We start from the raw sequence: 22,809 nt of genomic DNA on the forward strand, positions 1-22,809 counted from the left end.
ATTTAACTTATAGAAACAAAAGTCCGTAGGAAAATAAAATTTACTATTTTTTGAAAAGACAAACTTGTGGCCCCTAAAAATAGGAGGCCCTTGCTGCTGCCCTCTCAGCCTCCACCTTAATCCGCCACTGCCCTTTTTGCATCTGGATAGCTTTATCTAATGCCGACAAGCTCACCAGAATTCGTAGACTGCATTTCGGCATACACGTTTATGTACCAAATAGAGCAAAACATTTTTTGTTTTTAAATGCCAGTTCAGCACATATGTCTAACCAGTATTATCTAGACATCAACGTGGCCGCCACTTGTACTAACCTCACAACTTATCTAGACGACATATATTAGTAGTTCTCAATAGAAGCTTGGTCGAATCTTGTTTGATCTCCTACTACGTGGTTGTTGACTACGTGGGGTATTTGAACAATTGGTTGATAAAGTTTAAAATTAATTTACTTGTCAGCTTAAACATGGCTAATGCAGGCGGTTTGCTTTTAGCCAGAGTTTCGTAATTCGTCAACATAACAGCTTAACTCGTCTAATTTCATGACAAAGGCTGATCTGTCTGATCAGAACTTGCTATTTATCTACACTGTATTGAAAATAAACTTCAGATCATCTCTAACCCAAGGATCGACATGGTCGGTTTTGTTTTGATAATTCTGGCTCTTGCTGGTAAGCTGGTCAATGGTAACGAGAACCAGCAACAAAATGATCTCTCGGCTTTGACTTCAGAATTCTTCCAGAGACTTTACCAGAAGGTGTCGCTCAACACATCGAACATTGTCTACTCTCCATTCAGGTAGAATATGGTTCATCTAGTTCTCCTATAAAAATTACAATTTTATTTGTATTTTTATCAATGTGTTTAGAATTAATGTTGTGATTTCCTTTTACGGCATGATATAATAAGAAGTGTCATGAAACGATCCACGCTAATTAAGTTATTATTTCTTTTACCAAAACCAAAAAAAAAGTAATAAAAAGTAAATTTTCCCCCGATAATGTTTTTTTTTTTAAAAACTAATTGTGTTTTTTAATTTATCTAGATTTTACAACTCCTTAAATATTAATTTTTTAAATCATTAATTTAGACGATAAGCACTTTAGATGCACAATACTACGACTTTGAAGTCTATTGTTTTCTTATATATCTTTGTAATCCGCTGTCCGCTACATACATGCATACAGAATTGAAGTTTATATAATCCTTATATAAAGATGTAACTATGTCTGTCTGTGGGTCTTACTTACTTCCTGTGGGGTATAGGTCAGCAATAAATCTCCGCCATCCCACTATGTCTTGGGCGAGCCACTTCAATTCATGCTAGGTCTTGCCAGGAGCCTGCACTTCTTCTTCTATCTCTCTGTGTGGGTCTATAGGTTGTCTATCTTTTATACATTACCAAACCTTTCATCTGATTGATAAAAAACGTCGTGAAGTTAACGAGAATACTTCTGTAAAGATGTCTGCGGAATTAATATTCAAAAGTCTGAGGAGCGGCAACCTTGCAGTATACGATTTGGCGCCCGGAGAACACCAATAGTTATCCTAGCACCTGGGATACGTTGAATAGGCATTCTACACTGGGGTCATGGGTACTATTTGATTCAACGGTTAGTAGCTCATGAAGGACGATCCACGCCCTTCCCTCCCTCCCCCCCCCCCCCACGCCCCCATGAGCAGCAGTCCGTCACGACAGTTTACAGAAGACAATGGAAAAATCAAGCAGAACTTGTGGTGGATGTGGTAGAAATATGGTCTGTTGCGCATGTCTGGGGAGCGAGTGCGGGGCGTTTCGGCGTGCGTACTTTGCATGGTACTGATTAGAGAATCATATATATATATATATATATATATATATATATATATATATATATATATATATATATATATATATATATAGAGAGAGAGAGAGAGAGAGAGAGAGAGAGAGAGAGAGAGAGAGAGAGAGAGAGAGAGAGAGAGATTTGTTCCAAATAAGTATAACTGTAAAAATATGTATTACTATAATTCACGTAAAACAAGTAGGCTATACGTGGCTAGTTATTACATGTTATTAAAACGTTTTTATGCATCTTTTTTTTTCTATTTAATTTTCTTCCTCTATATATCGTTAGTCTGTCGATACTCTTTCATTTCAAATTTGGCACGTGGGTCAAAACGTAAAGACAATGCAATATGACATAAATTTGGTCTTTACTGGATGCCGAATTATTTTTTTTATGAATTAAGTAAAAGACTCCCCACTAATTTCAGAAAATTGAAATTTATCCATAAAAAATAATTGGTCCTCCAATTAAGTCAATTATATATATATATATATATATATATATATATATATATATATATATATATATACATACATACATACATACATACATACATACTAGCCGTACCGGCCAGGCCTTACACTGGCCTCTTTGAAACACCTATCTGTAAGGAACATAACTTGTGTGTTTAGTAATCAGCATATACTCGGCATTGCCCACCCTAAGTACAACCAACTAAAACCAAAACACGCAAAAAATACGCAAACATAACACAAACACAAACACAATACAAACAAAAACACAAATACAAACGCAAACACAATCCCAACCACAAACGCAAACACAAACACCAAGTAAACACAAACAAAAAAGCAAACAAAAAAGCAAACAAAAACAAAGCAAATGCAAACACAAACCCAACCACAAACGCAAACCAATTAAAACACAAAGAAAACACAAACGCAAACATAAACACAAAGTGCTCACAGTCTAGCCCGGGGCGCCAAATCGCACCATGCTGGGGCGCCGGCGGAACCGCCTGATTTAACTTAGTAAACATCTATAGTACCCCAACATATTCATAGTCTTTTTCACTCACTTAAACAAACATAGGCGCCAAAGCTAACAGGGGAAGGTTTGGGGGCCAAATAGCTCATGTCGGGGCACAGGAGGATGAACGTATTCGATTCATTTAAAGACTGTAATAACCTTTCTAATCCATAGTCTATCGCACGGTTTAAAACGAACTTATGCACCGTTGCGCTCACATGATAGCCAGGGGCGCCAAATCAAACCCCGCAGGAACGCCGGCGGAAGCGCCTGATTCAATTTAGTGTGCAATTATAGTACCCCAAGCTTATCCCCAAATAGAAAGATAAGAGTAAACATAGAGGACATTTGGGAGCTGGCTTCTTAACTGTTATTGATTTTAAACAATAATTAGTAAACAGTACGTTCAGTGTATAAATTAAATAAAAGGCAGTATTTAAAATACCTACAACATTGCAATTGATCGATCCACGCTAATTAAGTTATTATTTCTTTTACCAAAACCAAAAAAAGTAATAAAAAGTAAATTTTCCCCCGATAATGTTTTTTTTAAATTAATTGTGTTTCCTGATTTATCTAGGTATGCAATGAAGAAATAAAGAACTAAATGTAAATAATTTTCAGACACAATTAGAATTTTTGTGAAAGGTGATAATTTAAAAAAAAAAATTTATTGACATGTCGACAATTATCACTCTTAGTTTGAATATGAAGATTTTACAACTCCTTCAATATTAATTTTTTAAATCATTAATTTAGACGATAAGCACTTTAGATGCACAATACTACGACTTTGAAGTCTATTGTTTTCTTATATATCTTTGTAATCCGCTGTCCGCTACATATATGCATACAGAATTGAAGTTTATATATATATATATATATATATATATATATATATATATATATATATATATATATATATATATATATATATATATATATATATATATATATATAGCATCCACTCAGTTCTGACCCTGGCTTCGCTTGGAGCAAAAGGCAAAACTAATAAGGAAATATCGAAGACACTGGGAATCAAATCTAAAGTTTACACTTTGTACAAGAGTTTATTCAATGAGGTTTGTTTTAATTATTACTTATTATAATGTGTCGTTTAATCATAACCAGTCCTATTTAAAAAGTAATTTTAAAATTTGTAATAAAATGTGCTTTTATCTAATTCAAAATATTATTTAACTTCAAGATGTAATTTTGTCTTCATTGGTCATAAGATTTTAAAATTATGTTCATTTATGTCAAATTAAGCAGCAAAGAAAAGTCGCCATAAGTCGTCAGGGTAATTACGTCAACCTAATTTTTTCTTCAATAGTATAAATCAATCGAACAAGCAATCCTTAACACATTCAACGCCATATTTGTCAAGCCTGAAATAAAAATCATACCAAAATTTACTAAAAAAGCTGAGACTAATTTTTGCGCCTTAATAAAGAATCTTGACTTATCCGCCCCTGAAGGACCCGAGAAAGCAATCAACGACTATATTGCTGAAGCCACGAAAAACACCATTGAAAGCCCTTTGCCACAAGGTTGAATTTTTTTTTCTTTTTCTTTTCTTCATATTTTAAAAATATGTTATGTTCATGCTTGAAACAATTTAAAATAAAGAAAACTTAAAATTGCTAAAAATATAAACTCTTCAAAACTGTTTGTTTAAAAGTATCATATATATATATATATATATATATATACTAGCGTACCCGACCCCCGCGCGTTGCCGCGGGGATAGAAGAAAGTTTGACGAAATATATTAGGATTTCACCAACGCGTTATCAATTATAATTATATGTTCTTAGACGCGTGACATTCTTTTCTAAAAATGAGTTATTTAAATGTAAACAATGCCTGTTCTTGGATCATAAATATCAGGACACGGGTTTACCTACACTACGGCATGAAAACCTTGAGTGTACATTAATCACTCACCGAAATAATTTGGTAACACACTTCGGTGACCGCTTCTGTGTCAGAGCGTAGAGGGGCGTTCTCAGGGCCCCCACCCCCCCCCCCCCTCCCCCCGATTACACTACCGCATAGGCGCGGCGTACGACCCCTGGCTCCTTGAAAGTAATAGGCGCCATCGTGCCAAATAGCATCCTGTTAATAATGATGCAGATTTCATCATTCGCTAAAGTGCCACAAATGAACAGGCTTTTTTTCTTTAACACGTAAAAAAGTATTTGACGTGTTTTAAACCGTGCGGCGTCAATTCGGCCAATGACGAAACGGCCCCGTCAAAACGACCCCGACAAAACGACCCCGTCAAAACGACCCCGTCAAATCGGCCCCGTCAAAAGGGCCAGCGACATATGGACCCCGTCATATAGGCTCCCGACAAATAGGCTCCCGTCATTTAGGCTACCGACAAATAGGCTCCCGTTATATAGGCTCCCGACAAAAGGGCTCCAGTCAATAAGGCTCCTGACAAATAGGCTCCCGTCATTTTGGCTCCCGACATATAGTCTCCCGTCATTTAGTTTTTTCCACAAAACGGCCCCCGTCATTACGACTACCGACAAATAGGCTCCCGCCATTTAGTTTCTCCACAAAACGGCCCCCGTCATTACGACTCCCGACAAATAGGCTAGCGTGATTTTGGCTCCCGACAAAAAGGCTCCTGTCAATTTGGCTCCAGACAAAAGGACCACTGACACAGTGGCGTAGCTACCGTAAAGCTAGCGTAAGCAAGGCATGGGGGCCCAAGGCACATAGGGGCCCTTTTCCCTCATAAAAAATTAAAACTTTTACAATGGAATTTTAATATTTGTTACATATAAATAATTTTAAAAAAGAAAAAGGTTAAAAGTTCCAAAAAGCCCCCCCCCCCACTGGGGGGGGGGGGGGGGTTCGGCAGTGGGCTTCAGTGTTTGTGGGTCAAACAGAGCCCAATCGTTATAATAACACTACAGGCTATATCACTTTGTCGTGCAATACATTGAGAGAATCAGCCTATAAATAAACTTTTTAGCAGTAGTAGGCAAGCATAATAATATAGTATAAATACAAAATCAGGACATATAAAATACAAAATGTTGCCTTCAGAATATTTATATATTAAAAAATATCCATCGCAAGTAGAAGTTGATCTCTTCGTTTAACTCCTCTGTAGCCTAACGCAGAGGCGTAGCGAAGGCGAGGCGGGGGGTGCGGACCGCAACGGGTGACACCATTTAGGGGGGGGGGGGGTGACACCAAAGGCAAAAAATTGTAAAATTTATAGAATGAAATGCCATTTTCCAGATCCATTAGTTAAAGTTAAATAGTCTTCTAAGTACAAATCGAAAATTATATCAAGAGGGGGGGGGGGGGAATGTGACACCACGACGTAAACGTAAACTATAAAGAAAACAATGCTACATCCAACTGTATTATATAAACAGACTGTAGATAAACATCGTTACTATTAAGTCAGCAGTGATTAAAGCTTAAACACGTACGTGTACCAGTATGTGGCATATATATAAATTTTAGGCCTATGTAGGCCGACACACACACACACACACACACACACACACATATATATATATATATATACACATATATATATACATATATATATATATATATATATATATATATATATATATATATATATATATATATATATATATATATATATGCTTTGTTTCCTGGGAGGGGGTGACAATACGAAGTGCCGCACCGGGTGAGACCCGACCTAGCGACGCCACTGGCCTAACGGCTGACGAAGGGGCCCACTGATAATTTTTTGCATAGGGGCCCAAAAATCCTAGCTACGCCACTGCACTGACAATACCGTTTCTGTAGAGACTAAGTCTCCCGGCAAAGCGGTCTCATTGAATATGACATCTGCCAGTGGGACCCCTTCATAAATATTCTTCAGAGTTAGCTTATCCAACACTCTTATGTAATACAACGTATGCATCTCTTGTTCGGCAGGCCTTATTTTTATATTAGTTTATCTATTATAAAATATAGTATGTTTTAATTTAAGGGTCATCTATCTATGACATCCATAATTGGTTATATAATCGGTTATAGGCTGTTCCAACTCATTGTGTGGGGAGAAGGGTCCACGCTGTACCTTCCTAACTGCAATATGCTTGTACAGGGGCGTAGCGAGGGGGGGGGGGGGGGGCGGGGGGGGGGGGCGGACCGCACCGGGTAACACCATTTAGGGGGGTGACACAAAGGCAAAAAATAGCAAAATATATAGAGAAAACGTTGAGGGGGTAGGGGTACAAATCGAAAGTTTGGGGGGGGGTGCAAATCGAAAACTTGAAAGTTTGTCCCCGGGAAGGGTCGCAACGCCTCTGGGGGGGGGGGGGGGGTGACATCATTTAGTGCCGCACCGGGTGACACCCGACCTCGCTACGCCACTGTGCTTGTAGGTTATCAAAACAAAATGCTGTTATCATGTTAACATCATGTATATCATACATTTACACTTCTGTGCTCGCTTTTAAGCAACAGATCTTTTCTGTTGTAAATTAAACATTATCAAAACTTTAGAATTGGTAGAATTTAGCTGTTAAGGGCTCGATTTGTTTGTGAATTAATGTTGGTTCATGAAAAATAATTTCATTCGGGCATTAAAAAGAGGTTATGGTGGTATTGGAGGTAGGACACAATGGTTACTTTTATGCCAATAGTGGTCATATCATTCATTTTTCTGGAGCCAATATGTCGGGAGTCATTTTGTCAAAAGCCTATATGTCGGGAGCCCAATTGCCGGGAGCCAATATGTCGGGAGCCCATTTGTCGGTAGCCAAAATGTCGTGAGCCCATTTGCCGGGAGCCCATTTGTCTTTAGCCCTTATGTCGGGAGCCAATATGTCGGGAGCCGCTTTGTCGGGAGCCAATATGTCCTGAGCCTATTTGTCAGGGGTTAATATGTCGGGAGTCCATTTGTCGGGAGCCTAAATATCGGGAGCCCATTTGTCGGGAGCCTATATGTCGCAAGTCAATATGACGGGAGCCCATTTGACGGGAGCCAATAAGTCGGGGCCCTTTTGACGGGGCTATTTTGACGGGGTCGGTTTGTCGGGAGTCGATTTGACGGGGTCGTATTAACGGGGCCGTTTTGACGGGGCCGATTTGTTCCGGGCCGTTTTGACAGGGCACCGTTTTAAACATCAGTGTGACTGATGCAATATGCTAGCGTTACTAATGGTCTATTATTAGATGCTCGATCTCAATTTCTGACTGGATTGTCTAATAGTAGATGCTTATTGCATCATTCGCAAAGTGACGAAACTCTACAGTAGGCTCTCAAAAAGTTATTTTTTCATCTTTCGCAAGGTGACGAAACCGGACAGAAGGATTTCCTTCTCGTTACAAAGTTATTTTTAGAAGCCTGTTGTAGTTTTACCGCTGAATATAGTAGTACACCTTACTCGCTATGCAGGACGCTCGATTAACGGATGCCAAGTGCCAACATAGTCGCTCTAAAACTCTGGGCGCCAAACCGTTGTTGACAAAAATTGTACCCTCCATGGCGCCGCCCATAAGAAATTTTAGGTGTTTTTTTCACAGAAATATTCTCGAGAGTATTCTCATCTACTTTCCAAAGTTTTATGGCACTCAGATGAACCGCATTCGAGTTTTATTTTTATAAACCGTATATGGTGAAAAATCGCAACCTCCCGTGGCGCCGCCCTTGCGAAATTAAAAAGGATTTTTTTTACAGAACCCTTCCCTGAAATGCTCTAATAAACTAACCAAAGTTTGACGGTGATTGGATGAACAGTGTGAATCTGCAATCGACTCTTATTTTTTATATACCGTTTATAGAGAGAAAACAAATCGCGCCCTACCGGAGCGCCACCCCTGCAAATTTGAAAATGTATTTTAAGCAGAAACCTCCCCAGGAACATTCTCAACATATTCCCAAAGTTTGATGGCGATCGTGTGAACGATGTCACTGCAATTCACTTTTATTATTTTTATATACCGTATATAGAGAAAAATCGCACCCTCCCGTGGCGCCGCCCTTGCGATATTAAAAATGATTTTTTACAGAACCCTTCCCTAGAGTGGTATAATGAACTCCCCAAAGTCTCATGGCTATCGGATGAACGATGCCAAACCAAAATCAACTTTTATTTTTATATACCGTATATAGAAAAAAACAAATCGCGCCCTGTCGGGGCGCCACCCCTGCGAATTTGAATTTTTTTTTTCGCAGAAACTTCCCCAGGAACATTCTCAACATATTCCCAAAGTTTGATGGCGATCGTGTGAACGATGTCACTGCAATTCACTTTTATTATTTTTATATACCGTATATAGAGAAAAATCGCACCCTCCCGTGGCGCCGCCCTTGCGATATTAAAAATGATTTTTTACAGAACCCTTCCCTGAATTGCTCTAATCAACTCCCCAAAGCTTGACGGTGATTGGATGAACAGTGTGAATCTGCAATCGACTCTTATTTTTTATATACCGTTTATAGAGAGAAAACAAATCGCGCCCTACCGGAGCGCCACCCCTGCAAATTTGAAAATGTATTTTAAGCAGAAACCTCCCCAGGAACATTCTCAACATATTCCCAAAGTTTGATGGCGATCGTGTGAACGATGTCACTGCAATTCACTTTTATTATTTTTATATACCGTATATAGAGAAAAATCGCACCCTCCCGTGGCGCCGCCCTTGCGATATTAAAAATGATTTTTTTACAGAACCCTTCCCTAGAGTGGTATAATGAACTCCCCAAAGTCTCATGGCTATCGGATGAACGATGCCAAACCAAAATCAACTTTTATTTTTATATACCGTATATAGAAAAAAACAAATCGCGCCCTATCGGGGCGCCACCCCTGCGAATTTGAAATTTTTTTTTTAGCAGAAACCTCCCCAGGAATATTTTCAACAACTTCCCAAAGTTTGATGGCGATATATATATATATATATATATATATATATATATATATATATATATATATATATATATATATATATATATATATATATATATATATATATATATATATATATATATATATATATATATATATATATATATATATATATATATATATATATATATATATATTGGCAAATATACTAATATAATTGTATTTTCAATTTTCAGGGACTATCAGTCCAGACACTTCTATGCTCTTAGTCAATACAATTTTCTTTAACGGAACCTGGGAGAATAAAATCCGAGAAGCAAAGAACCGCAAGTTCCTTGAACATGGCAAGACAGCAAAAATGGTAAAACTTGTTAAACGGTGTTGTAAAGGGTGGAAAGACATCTTGAAAGAATGCAACCATTACACCGCGTTTAGATTTGCAACTCGTATACTATACAGTGTGTATACACGTCTAGAAAAGAAAAATCGCTATAAGGGGTTCATCCATAAATGACTTCCCCTCCCTCACATATCGTCACAAAAAGCCAGATCCCTACTAAAATGACGTCACACCACAGCTTACAACCACCCTCCCCCCCCTCTTAAAATTGCAGTTGAATGTTTACTTTAATTAAAATGTCCATATTCCCCCAAATTCTTTTCTGAACTCTGTCAACAAAGAGTATTTTAATCAATTTCTATTACAATTTATCAAAAAAGTTTTTAAAAACGCGAAATAACGGCCATAATTCGATTTCTAACATTGCTTTTTTTCACTAATGCATAGGTATGACGTCACACCATCAGAACACCCCCATCCCCATTATCACACACAGTCACAAAATTACGGACCCCCCCCCCCCCCAACCAGTGTCACTATATGTGTATAGTTTACATATCGCAAGTGTAAACGCGGTGTAGAGCGAAAGGGGGAGGTAAACTTTAACTTAAGTTTAAAACACTGACATGAATATATATATATATATATATATATATATATATATATATATATATATATATATATATATATATATATATATATATATATATACAATACGGTGCACTTTTTTACAAGCTTTTATTTAACTCAGTTCCTCGACAGTCTGTCTGTCGTCAGTCTAGATCGAAACGCAGGAGTGAAAATTCGGACACTTCTTCTTGACCGATACGATTCACATTTGACACGTGGGTCAAGACATGAAGACAATGCAATCTGAAATTAAATTTGACTTAATTGGATGCCTAATTAATTTTTTATGAATTAATTAAAATTTGGACCGAATTAGTAGGCATGTCTATCCAACCACACCACACGCGTCATCACGTTCAATAGCTGCGCCATCAGGTTTAATTTTTTTTCTCTTTATTTTTCTAATCTTTCAGATTCCAATGATGGTAGAAACGATGGACATCCAATACAAGTTCGACAAAACCAATGAAGTTGATGTGGCCGAACTACCATTCGAGGGAAAAAGGTTTGCTTTGTACATAGCCCTGCCCCGGAAGGTGGACGGTATTGCTAGTCTTGGTATGTTGTCACAGCAAAATGAAAATACATATTTAAAAAAAAAATTATGTTAAAAACTAACGAACACCCACATTTTTATATGTTGTAATTATTTTTATTTGAAAATAAAAGTATTTTTAAAAATCGGGAGTTATCTCCCCTAAACGTTCTCGAATATACTTATATAAAACTACGGGGGGGGGGGGGGGGGGATCGCAACACGGGGTATAGACATCATTTTTAATCTATTTATACTTTCTCGTATATACAGAGTATAGAGAAATTATTGTAATCGTGGCAAAAAACATCGAGATTTTTGCAAATCCCGACGTTTTACACCTCCCTGGGTCGGAAAAACATAAGTTTGCAATCTTGTCCGTATGTGTGTATGTGTGTATGTGTGTCTGTAAACACGATAACGTGAGTACCGTTACAGCCATGTTGATGAAATTTCATATATAAGTATTATATCAAATTTCGTATAAAATTTTCAGCTATTTCCGATAAACGGAAGTGGTACTTTTTCTACTTTTAATTTTTTAAAAGCCTGTAACTTGAGTACTATTTCAGATATATAAATGAAATTTCAAATATAAGTAAAAGATATAATTCTCTGCCTTCTATCAAATTTTGAGTAATTTCTGTTGAACGTAAGTAGTAATTTATTCTATTTCCGATTTCTCAAAAAAACGCATATGAATTTATAAAGTACTAATAATTTATAAAGGACGTATAATATACCGCACTATTATGCACATTTTGTTTGGCATTCACTTGGTGTGCAATTCTTTTTTCTACGAGATTCTTTTCTATTATAAAAAGTTTAAGTAATTAAAAATGGATTAAAATTATTGTCTATATCCCGAGTTGCCATCCCCGTAGTGTTATATAAGAATATTCGAGAAAGTTTACAAATGAGATATAATACTTATATAAGAAATTTCATCAACCTTGCTGTAATGGGACTCAAGTTATCGTGTTAACAGACATAAACACATACAAACATACACACATACACGCACACAGACATACGGACAAAATTACAAAACTATGTTTTTTGCACGATCACAATACTTCCTCTATACTTCGTATACGAGAAAGTAATACATAATCAAAAATAAAATAATAATAATAATAATTCGCTTATACTTACGACATATTGCAAGTATGTAAATTAAGAAGAGAAAAAAGTAATTATCAAATAGTACACAATTATATATATATATATATATATATATATATATATATATATATATATATATATATATATATATATAATGAAGGAATTTATACTGTATCGTACCCACCTGGAATCGATAAATGATTTCGAACTATTTAAAACATTCACTCATATTTTATTGTTTTATATTTTCAAGTCAACGTCTAAATAGAAATATGCGATCACAGATATACAGCCCTCCATCGTGTATTTGTATACAAAAATATTATAAAGAAAGCTGTGATATATTCTGAAACAATGTGCAATCACATATATATTTGTTTTTGATTCATGCCTCCAACACGTATTTGTATGAAATATTATAAAGAAAGAAATTCGTAATATATTCTGAAACAAAAGGCTTTTTTACCTAAACACATTGTTAAGTTCCCACTATTTATAATTACATGCATAAATTCTTCATGTTTTTTTGTTGTTTTTTTTTTAATTTAGGTTTTTTTTAATTCTTCTTATCTATCAATTCAGTAATAGAAAGAATGTTATAGGAATGAAAATTAAATAATTTGTCTTCTAATTCGTTTGAATAAAGTCTAAAAAATTTTTTACAGAACAATCTCTGTCAGTGCCAAATCAAACAGATCAACTTTTTACTGGACTCAGCGAGGAAACTGTTTTTGTCAAAATTCCAAAGTTCACGACTGAAACGACACTTGACTTGAAACAACCTCTCATTGAACTTGGCATGGTCGAGGCATTTGGTCCCGGAGCTGACTTTAGTAGCTTGACCTCAGGTAACCAACAACTCATTGAAAACTAGAATTTGTCTCTAAACGACGAGTCAAACATTATTTTAGTATGAGATAAAAAAATTTTTTCTGACAGTATTTTGCAATAAATAAAGATATTAAATTGCGTTTAAATAAACGCCTATATAAAGACCTATATGAAAAAAACGCAAAAACAGCACTAAAAAGTTATGGTTTTGTAAAAATATTTTCTAATAAATGTCATTTAAGGGTAAAATAGCACAAAATTAGCTCTCATTGGAATAACAATAACACGGCTTCTGTTTGTCGGAATAACACAAATCTTTAACATAGCGTAATATACAAAAATACAAAAAGGGTGAACTAAAACAATTAGAAATAATAAACATTATTTTCGCCAATTTTTTTTTTAAATGTGAGACCTAAAAAATGTCAAAAAAATAGACAGCTTTTTATTGTATAAAATGTGACGTTTTAAAGATATAGAAATTATTTTAGTTCAACTTCATAAACATTGTTTAGTGAACGAGTGTGCAAAATTTCAAGTACATATCCCAAGTAGTTTTTGAGTTATAGTGATTTAACTGGTACAATTTTGTTGAAAAGTAACATTTTGAGAAAAAGACTAAATAGTAAAAATTATACTAAATTGAAAAAAAAAAACGAGAAAAAGCGAACACTATACAAAAAAGTCATTTTTAAAACCTCCCAGTTACATAAATTGCATCTAGAGCATCTTACTCAGCAATAAGAACATCTATTCTATTTTAGTTCACTTCACTTACTTCACTTAGTCCTCTTTGCTCCTTATGGAGCATAGGGCCTCCACCAATTCCTTCCATTTCTTTCTATCCTCGGCTATTAATTTTGACATCTCCCAAGACATCCCTATTGGCTTCAGTTCTTCAAGAAGACTCCGCCTCCAGGTCTGTCTTGGGCGCCCTCTCTTCCGCTTTCCCTGGGGGTTCCACTCAAGCGCTTGGCGTGTAACATTTGTGTGAGCCTTTTGCAGTGTGTGACCCACCCAGCGCCACTTCCTCCTTCTTATTTGCACACCTATAGGCTCCTGCCTAGCTTTCCTCCATAGTTCCAAGTTCGGCACTTTGTCCTGCCATCTCAGTTTCAGTATCTGTCTAAGGCATCTATTCATGAAGGTCTGTATCTTTGCTGTGCTTGCCTTGGAGACTCTCCATGTCTCTGCTCCATACAGCAGAACTGCCTTGACATTAGAGTTAAATATCCTAATTTTTGTGGTAATGGAGATGGCCGAACTTTTCCATATGGGTCGCAGGACTGTGAAAGCGCAGTGGGCTCTATTAACTCTAGCGCGTATGTCCTCCTCTGTGCCTCCCGTTTTGCTGATCTTGCTGCCAAGGTAGACAAACTCTTGCACATCATTTACCTGTCTTCCGTCTATTGACACTGGAGCCTCTTGTTTATTGTTAACTCTCATCATTTCCGTCTTTTCTTTGTTGATCTTCAGACCTACGCGTGGATCAGTTTCGTGTTGCCTCTTCTTCGCCTTTATCTTCATCTTCAGTTTAGCAACAACCAGGTGATGGTCGGATCCTATGTCAGCTCCTCGCTTCGCTCTCACATCCTGCAGTGAGGCCCTCCAACGACGCCTTACCGCAACATGATCAATCTGGTTTTCGGTATGATGATCTGGTGATATCCAGGTGGCTTTATGACACCTTCGGTGGGTGAAAAGTGTACCGCCGATAGTAAGCTAATTTGAGGCACAAAAGTCTGCGAAGAGTTCACCATTTTCATTCATTTCCCCCAGGCCATTGGTTCCCATCTCCATTTCCCTGCCTCTGTTGTCTTTGCCTACTTTGGCATTTAAATCACCCATGAGGATCAGCATGTCGCGCTTGGGTACCTTATCAACCACCGACTGAAGCTCTTCGTAGAAACGGTCTTTTTCTTCCTCGTCTGCGTTGTTCGTAGGAGCGTAGCACATGATAATGGAGGTCTTTTGAAACCTGGATTCAAATCTAGCTTTAATTATTCGATCAGATACAGGTTCCCATTCCATCAGGCTTTTTTGTTGCCTCCTTTCTATTTTAGTTAGTTTTTAATTTTTATGTTGCCAAATGTTGCTTAATATAGGTGAATTAAGTCATTACTATCATTAATTTAAAAATTATAAAAAAAACACTAGCAATTCGTAATTTGGCAAAATAATTATACAAAAATGTTCAGAATTGAATATAGTTTCAGAAACAATAGATTTTGAAAAATCAACATTTCTGACTTAAATATCTATTTTGGGGGAGGGGGTTTAACCTGCCCTTAAATTAGTCAAGCAACTACATTTTACCTAGCAGAAAAATTATATTGGAGATTTTGTAAATAAATAATCTGAGATAGTTTATTTTTGAGATATCTTTGTTTTAGAAAATTTTGTTCTGAAATATTTTGTCGATCAGACAATTTTGTTTTAGAAAACTTTATCCTGTGATATTTTGCCGTTGAGATATTTTTTCTTAGAGTATTTTTTCTTGAAAATTTTGTCAAAGAAATTTTTATCATGTAATATTTTGTCTTTAACACATTTTGTCTTGGAATATTTTTTCATGAAATATTATGTCTTAGAATATTTTATCCTGTGAATTTTTTTGTTTTGAAATATTTTGTCTTAGTAGATCTATATTATACCCATATGCTGCTAGCGTCCTACTTATGGGACGTTTGTAAAAAAAATTGCTAAAATTTATTAAAAACTAGTTAAAACACAAATTATGTTTCATTGTATTTGAAAATGGCTAGACTATTGAATTTGTGTGTGTTTTGTGAAAAAAATTAATTTAGAAAAACGTTACAGTGCCGGATTTGCAGGACTTGTCAAAATGGCGGAAAAAAGAAAACATGCGTACAGGAAAATATATATCTTCTAAAATATTAACATTTTAAGTGCAAAATACATTTGAAACTTGTAGCAGTACCATATTTCTATCTGATAAAAAATTAAGAATAACAATTTTTTTTTACTAATTCGTTATATCAAGTGTACAACAAGCGTCCCATAAGTGGGACGCTAGCAACGAATGGCCCCATGTGGATTGTTACACAAACGTCACATTTATTGGACACTAGCGAGAAACATAGATGCAAATGTTTATGTTAAATGGTTATTTATGGTGAAACAATTGTTGACTTTGTTAACTGTTGACTTTGGGGTGTTAAGTAGTATTTATAAATATTTAATTATGACCTTGACCTATATTTATGCAGATTGTTACACAAACGTCACATTTATTGGACACTAGCGAGAAACACAGATGCAAATATTTATGTTAAATGGTTATTTATGGTGAAACAATTGTTGACATTGTTAACAGTTGACTTTGGGGTGTTAAGTAGTATTTATATATATTTAATTATGACCTTGAGCTATATTTTCTTATATATTATTGTATTAAAAAATTGCAAATATTGAAAAACTTACATTTTATTTTTAAGTTTTCAGAATTACACTTACTAAAGTATTTAATACCATTGAATACAAACTAATTTAGTATTGCTGTAAATTTACTAGCGCGTGATATTAAAATTATAACAAACCAGAATAATAACAATGGCCACTATTTAGGTGAAATGATTCAGTCATGGGGGTTGGTTAGCTCTCTTCACATAAGAGAGCTTAAGCTACATATAGCAGAAATGTGAATTAGCTGTGTACAGTTGTCATGCCCCCATAATATTCCCCTCCAAAGGTTCCCGATACCAGTTTTACTTTGTTAACTTTTTAAGGAGATTCCTGGTGTTAGATTGGGAGCTGTTCGCATAGTGAGGTGCATACATGGATGAGAGCCATGAACACTCAATACAAGCCCCCAGAGATGGATCCGTGCCCTAGAAATAAGATGTCTGATGTCCTAATGTACCCCTGTGAGGGTGGAGAGGGGGGGGGGATAGCGAGGGTAACAAATGAGAAGATGGCTGGATGACATCTGGGACTGGACAGGATCATCTTTTGCAAATTCACTGAGGGCATAGTTTCTTTCAGGCATCATTTCGGAGGAGGGGGGGGGGGGGGGCTCTGCCCCCAGAAAAAAAATGGAATTTATATACAAAACATACTTTTACCAATGTCCACCCTTCCCCTGAAATTTAAGTCCCCACCCCTGAAAATTTCAAGAACGCCCCCCCCCCCCCCCAAATCAATTATTTATATTTAATTATATTACAGTTTCGATGAATAATAACAATATTCGTAATCATGTGTGTATAATTAGATGTACCAGTCACAGCTTTACTTATTTCCAAGTGTTGTTTACTTTGATGGATGCTAGATTGAAAGAAAACTAGACTTTTGAACATAATTTCTGCATTTAAACCATGGTATCGCTAACCCAATTGATCATTATCAGTATTTTTAGCTGTCCTAAACAATATAATCATTGGTCTAACAATACAAAATCAGTATACAGCTTAATTTTCGCGTGATTAGCCATATTTTATTTTATTTTTCAATAAATGTACATGGGGCCATTCGTTGCTAGCGTCCCACTTATGGGACGTTTTTTTTTTAAAAATCAATATTTAAAAAGTATTGATTTTTAAAAAAAATCCATAGTCATTCCTTCATTCAGTGCCCAAAAGCTAAACCATATCAAAAAATTATAAAAATTTGAGACCTTGGGATAATATGGGTTAAATGAAATCTTTTCTCTTAGGCTAGAATATTTTATTCTCTAATATTTTGTCACGAAACCGGTTGTGTTTGAGAGTATATGTTGTTGTAAAAGTCACACTGTTATGTAGATCTATCTTTTACTCAGGAGGGAACATCTTCATCAGTGAAGTGATTCACAAGGCAAGAATAGAGATCTGTGAAACAGGGGTAACAGCAGCTGGAGCTACTGTTTTGAAAATCGATTTTCGATCAAAGAGAATTCCGGCAGATGTGAAATTCGAAGCGGATCATCCGTTCCTCTATTTCCTCAAGGATAAACAGTCCGGGATAATTTTGTTCCAAGGAAAATTCTCCGGTTAGGTAGCTTGAAATAAAACTTGAGATGAAACCTGAAGAGAAATTTTTTAAATTATTTTTGTTTTACCAAAGTAATCAATAAAACATGGGACGGAGTGGTCTAGCTGTAGAAAGTTGGACTCAGAGTGTCTTCCAGGCATCTCTTCGGGGGGGGCTCAGCCCCCCCCCCCTAAAAATATCTACCCCCCCTCCCACCCCCTCCCCCCCTCCCACCCCCCCAGAACGAAATGGAATTTATATAGAAAATATATACATTTAACAGTGTACGCCCCTCCGAAGAAAGTCTAACGCCCCCCACCCCCCCCCACCCCGAAAATTTCAAGTGCCCCCCCCCCCCCCCCCGGAGAAAAAAGTCTGGAAGAAACACTGGTTGGACTGTTAACTTGCAAGTCTCGAGTTCGAATCCGGGTTCAATTCAGTAGACCGTCCACCCAACTCTGATGGGTACTTACTCGCGTTAGGGAAAGTAAAGGCGGCTGGGCATGGTGCTGACCACACGATCTCTTCATATGCCGAGATCACAGAAACAAGTGAACTCTACTTCGCTTGCCTTATAGACTGTAAGGTTTGAAAATGGAACTTTACTTTTAATTTTAATCAATAAAACTGCCTGTTAGAAGAGTCGGTATCATCTCATATTTTCCCGTTCTTGCCCAAGACACAAAGGGCAGATGAAGTAGAGTTCATTTGTTTCAGCGATCACGGCATAATGGATAATGTGGTCAGCCGCCATTGTTTTCCCTAACGTGAGTAACGTACCCATCAGAGCTGAGTAGACAAAGTGACATTCTACTGACCAGTGTTTCTTCCAGACTTTTTTCTCCGGGGGGGGGCCACTTGAAATTTTCGGGGGGGGGGGGGGCGGTAGACTTTCTTCGGGGGGGGCGGACAACCCCCCCCCCCCCCCCCCCCCCCGAAGAGATGCCTGGAAGAAACTCTGCTACTGACTTGAATCCAGATTCGAACGCGAGACTTTCGGGTTAGCAGTCTAGCTCTCTACCCTAAAATCGGCATATTGTCATTATATTATAACACTTTCTCTAAAAGATTCTAAGATCTTTACCTTCATTAACTTTTTAACCCTGTGATATATGTAGCTTAGTGTAAGCCCTGCTAGGGGGGGATACCTTAAAATCTACCCTTCTAGGCTTAACTAACTAATCTGTCCGGTCAGTGCAACCGTGGTAGAACCCACAGTGGTTAAACCCTAACCTTAGTCTAAATAATAAGCTACTAAAATAAAACAAAAACTTTTACAGTTAATAAAATTTATTTACCAAGATATGGAACCAAAAGAAAAAAAAAAAAGAATAGATAAAAAACTGACACAAAACAGAACCAAACGAAACAAACTTTTTACATCAAACAAAACACCCAATTTCGGACTACGTCCAGGACTACGACGAACACAAACACAAAATAAATATGGCTGGATGGTGCGAATTTGCTATTCTTTTCACCCGATGACCAGAGAGACTGCCTGCTCCCTTCACCGCAGCTTTCCACACAAAAGGCAGAGTTGAACAAGCCGGAAACCGACTTCCACACACCTCACACGCTACACGTAAACAAATAGTCCCTAATTCACGGATAACAAACCAAACACGACGGAACATGCACAGAATATTATAAAAAGACACTTACTATAAACAATGACAACAATATAAACGAAATATATATAAACTAGCTATAACCAGGGACATAAACAGTGAGACAGCGGCGCCATAATACGGGACTACACGACTAAAAAAATACGAACAATTTACGACATGAAACGAAACGATACATTCGCCTTCTAAGTTACAAATAATAAAAATACACTCCAGCCGCTCACATACACGCCCCCTAAAGCTTGCGGTCACCGCAAGCTAACAAACTTGAAAAAAACAGCCCACAGGGCATAATCATAAATGTTACAAAAAACTTTGCAGGAAGAACTTGCAAAAAAAATCAGCCCACCGGGCACAATCATAAATTTTACAAAAAAACATTGTCAAAAAAATCAGCCCACAGGGCACAATCATAAATTTTACAAAAAAACATTGTCAAAAAAAATCAGCCCACAGGGCACAATCACAAGTCTAGCCTACTAGGGACTCTGCGCTCCCTGACCGACCTACGCAGAGGTATGTCAGGTACTGTGGGGTTACCGGCTGCTCTGGTCCCCGGCAATTGGACCTTATAAATTATGTGGCTGCAGCCTGGAGTAGCCGGCGGTATCACTTTGACCGGCCTTGGGGAGGGTGGTTGAGCCCGGGGAGGCACATATCTCCTGATCTGGGTGCTGGCCACCCGGCGGGTGCCAGAAGGGCCATCTTTCTTTTTAATGGCGTAACACCCGCCGGTGATCGGAGGTACTTCGACCACGACGTAAACTGTCGGGTCGTCCAGGTCTGCCATTTTGCGTCTGCCTAGTGGGGGTTGTCTCAGAAGGACCAGATCGCCTATGGCCAGTTCAGCTACAGGTGCCTTTTTGACCTGCTTGTCCTTCTTGCTCGACTCTGTCTGGGGGCATCCCCCAGCACCACCACCCGGTGCCTTAATTAAGGATGGGTTAGGTGGAACCATTGCCTCTAGTTCCTCAGATTGGTCCACCTTTATACTGGTTATGCTGGCGCGTAGGCAGGATGTTGGGCCTGATACCACTGACGGATCTGAGTGAAATGGTTGGTCTAATGGCTGTACCACCCTGTCGTCCTTCATTCCGGGGTCTCCTTTCGTCGCCTGAATGGTTGGTACACTCTTGGCAGACACCAGAGTCCTTTCGCGGGGGCGGAGGACCTTGCCCCCTCGCCATACCTTCGGTGTCACCCCTGGGGGCTTGATCAGGTGGGCCAATGTGGTCAGGTCCTGGAGAACGTTCATGCCCAACAAACAGGGTGGAGCTGATGAGCCACCCACTGGATCCTTTATCACAAGGAACCCCTTGTCGCGTATTTCTTCCTTGTTGATCACCAGGTCAGTAATAAAATAGCCATTGTATGGGATGGCCAACCCATTTGCTGCCCTCAAGGACAGGGGTGTATCTGTTCTTAGGATAATGTTCTTGAGGCTCCTGTTACAAAATGTTTCAGTGACCGTGCTGACTTGTGAACCACTGTCTATAACGGCCGTCACCGGTACACCTTGTAAATACACAGTCAGGGTGGGGCACTGTCCAGCCAGCTTGTGAATGGTGGAGCTTGGGCTCTGCCCACCAGCAGTAGTAAGACTCTGAATCACTGCGGCCTCCTGCTTCTTTGAGTTTCGACAATTGCGGGCGAGGTGACCTTGCTGGTTACAATTGTAACACATTCTTGTTTCCGCCTCTGGACGTCGGCGGGGTACCCTTCGGCTAGATGACACTTGAGGGTTCTGTGCCAACTGAGTCAACAGAGCCGATAGCTGCTCTGCGAGCTTGTCCACCCTGTCTTCCAGCTTAGACCTGGGCAGGGTGGGTTCTTCCTTGGGGCGGGCATGTAGAGCTGCCACATAGGCAGGTTCTGTCCCTGGATCCTCGTCTCCAGACCATCGAATGGCCGCATCCCGTATGGCCAGGAAGGGGATCTTAGGGTCCCTGAAAACTAGTTCTTGCAACTGACGTCTGACTGAGGACTGGCTCAGCTTTTCCATAAACTGGTCCCTTAGGAACTCAGCATTCGTCTGAGGGACCTGCAGGGTGCCCTGTCTGGCAACAAGGGCCTTGAAGGCCCTGTGCAGGCGGTGCGAGTAGGCCCTCACCGACTCGTGTTGGCCCTGCACAACCATTTGGAGTTGCGCCATTAGCTGGGAGACGCTCCTCTTCTCCCCATAGACTTCTCGGAGGAGCCTGATGGAGGCCTCTGGGTCACGTTGCAGGTCATCTCCCCTGCAGCTCAGTTCTTCTCTCACAGCTTCCCCCAGGTACTGCCAGAGAAGGTCCTTCCTCTCTTCCACTGAGACGTCTCTTCTGGCCCTCCAGAGAGACTGGACCTCGTCAATGAATCGTTCCACCTCATAGCCGTGGCTGTCCCCATGAAACTTCCGGATGAGGATCTCCCTGGGTGGAACGATGCTGATGGTTTGTGCCACCTCCGCCATCTCGTCCGAATTGGGTGTTAAGACTACAAACAATTCCTACGCTAAACAAAAACTAAACACAGATGGTTCCAACAAGGGCCTATCAAAACAACAAAATTTAACTATGCTACACCTAGCCCTAGCAAAAAAACAAAAATTTAACTAGACTAAAGCACTGACCCCACTCGTGCTACCAATTTGTAAGCCCTGCTAGGGGGGGATACCTTAAAATCTACCCTTCTAGGCTTAACTAACTAATCTGTCCGGTCAGTGCAACCGTGGTAGAACCCACAGTGGTTAAACCCTAACCTTAGTCTAAATAATAAGCTACTAAAATAAAACAAAAACTTTTACAGTTAATAAAATTTATTTACCAAGATATGGAACCAAAAGAAAAAAAAAAGAATAGATAAAAAACTGACACAAAACAGAACCAAACGAAACAAACTTTTTACATCAAACAAAACACCCAATTTCGGACTACGTCCAGGACTACGACGAACACAAACACAAAATAAATATGGCTGGATGGTGCGAATTTGCTATTCTTTTCACCCGATGACCAGAGAGACTGCCTGCTCCCTTCACCGCAGCTTTCCACACAAAAGGCAGAGTTGAACAAGCCGAAACCGACTTCCA

The 22,809-nt window shown here is 38.5% G+C and overlaps 1 protein-coding gene across 1 annotated transcript; it reads left to right on the forward strand.

Annotated features, from left to right (window-relative positions):
- Positions 1-532: 532 nt before the first annotated feature.
- On the forward strand, positions 533-18,163 carry LOC131950201 (serpin B4). Its single transcript, XM_059312262.1, has 7 exons — positions 533-798; positions 3,781-3,901; positions 4,153-4,369; positions 9,916-10,040; positions 11,063-11,207; positions 12,975-13,157; positions 17,921-18,163. The coding sequence occupies exons 1-7, from the start codon at positions 635-637 to the stop codon at positions 18,133-18,135; spliced, it is 1,170 nt and encodes a 389-aa protein (XP_059168245.1). The 5' UTR covers positions 533-634; the 3' UTR covers positions 18,136-18,163.
- Positions 18,164-22,809: the final 4,646 nt, after the last annotated feature.

The sequence above is a fragment of the Physella acuta genome, unplaced genomic scaffold, assembly GCF_028476545.2.
Source record: "Physella acuta isolate Inbredline_101_S28 unplaced genomic scaffold, ASM2847654v3 ptg000744l, whole genome shotgun sequence".
NCBI lineage: Eukaryota > Metazoa > Mollusca > Gastropoda > Physidae > Physella > Physella acuta.

Coding starts and splice junctions, on each gene's coding strand:
- LOC131950201 (XM_059312262.1), top strand. CDS start 635: ATGGTCGGTTTTGTTTTGATAATTCTGGCTCTTGCTGGTAAGCTGGTC. Junction 799..3,780: donor ATTGTCTACTCTCCATTCAG/GTAGAATATGGT, acceptor ATATATATATAG/CATCCACTCAGTTCTGACCC. Junction 10,041..11,062: donor ATGGCAAGACAGCAAAAATG/GTAAAACTTGTT, acceptor CTAATCTTTCAG/ATTCCAATGATGGTAGAAAC.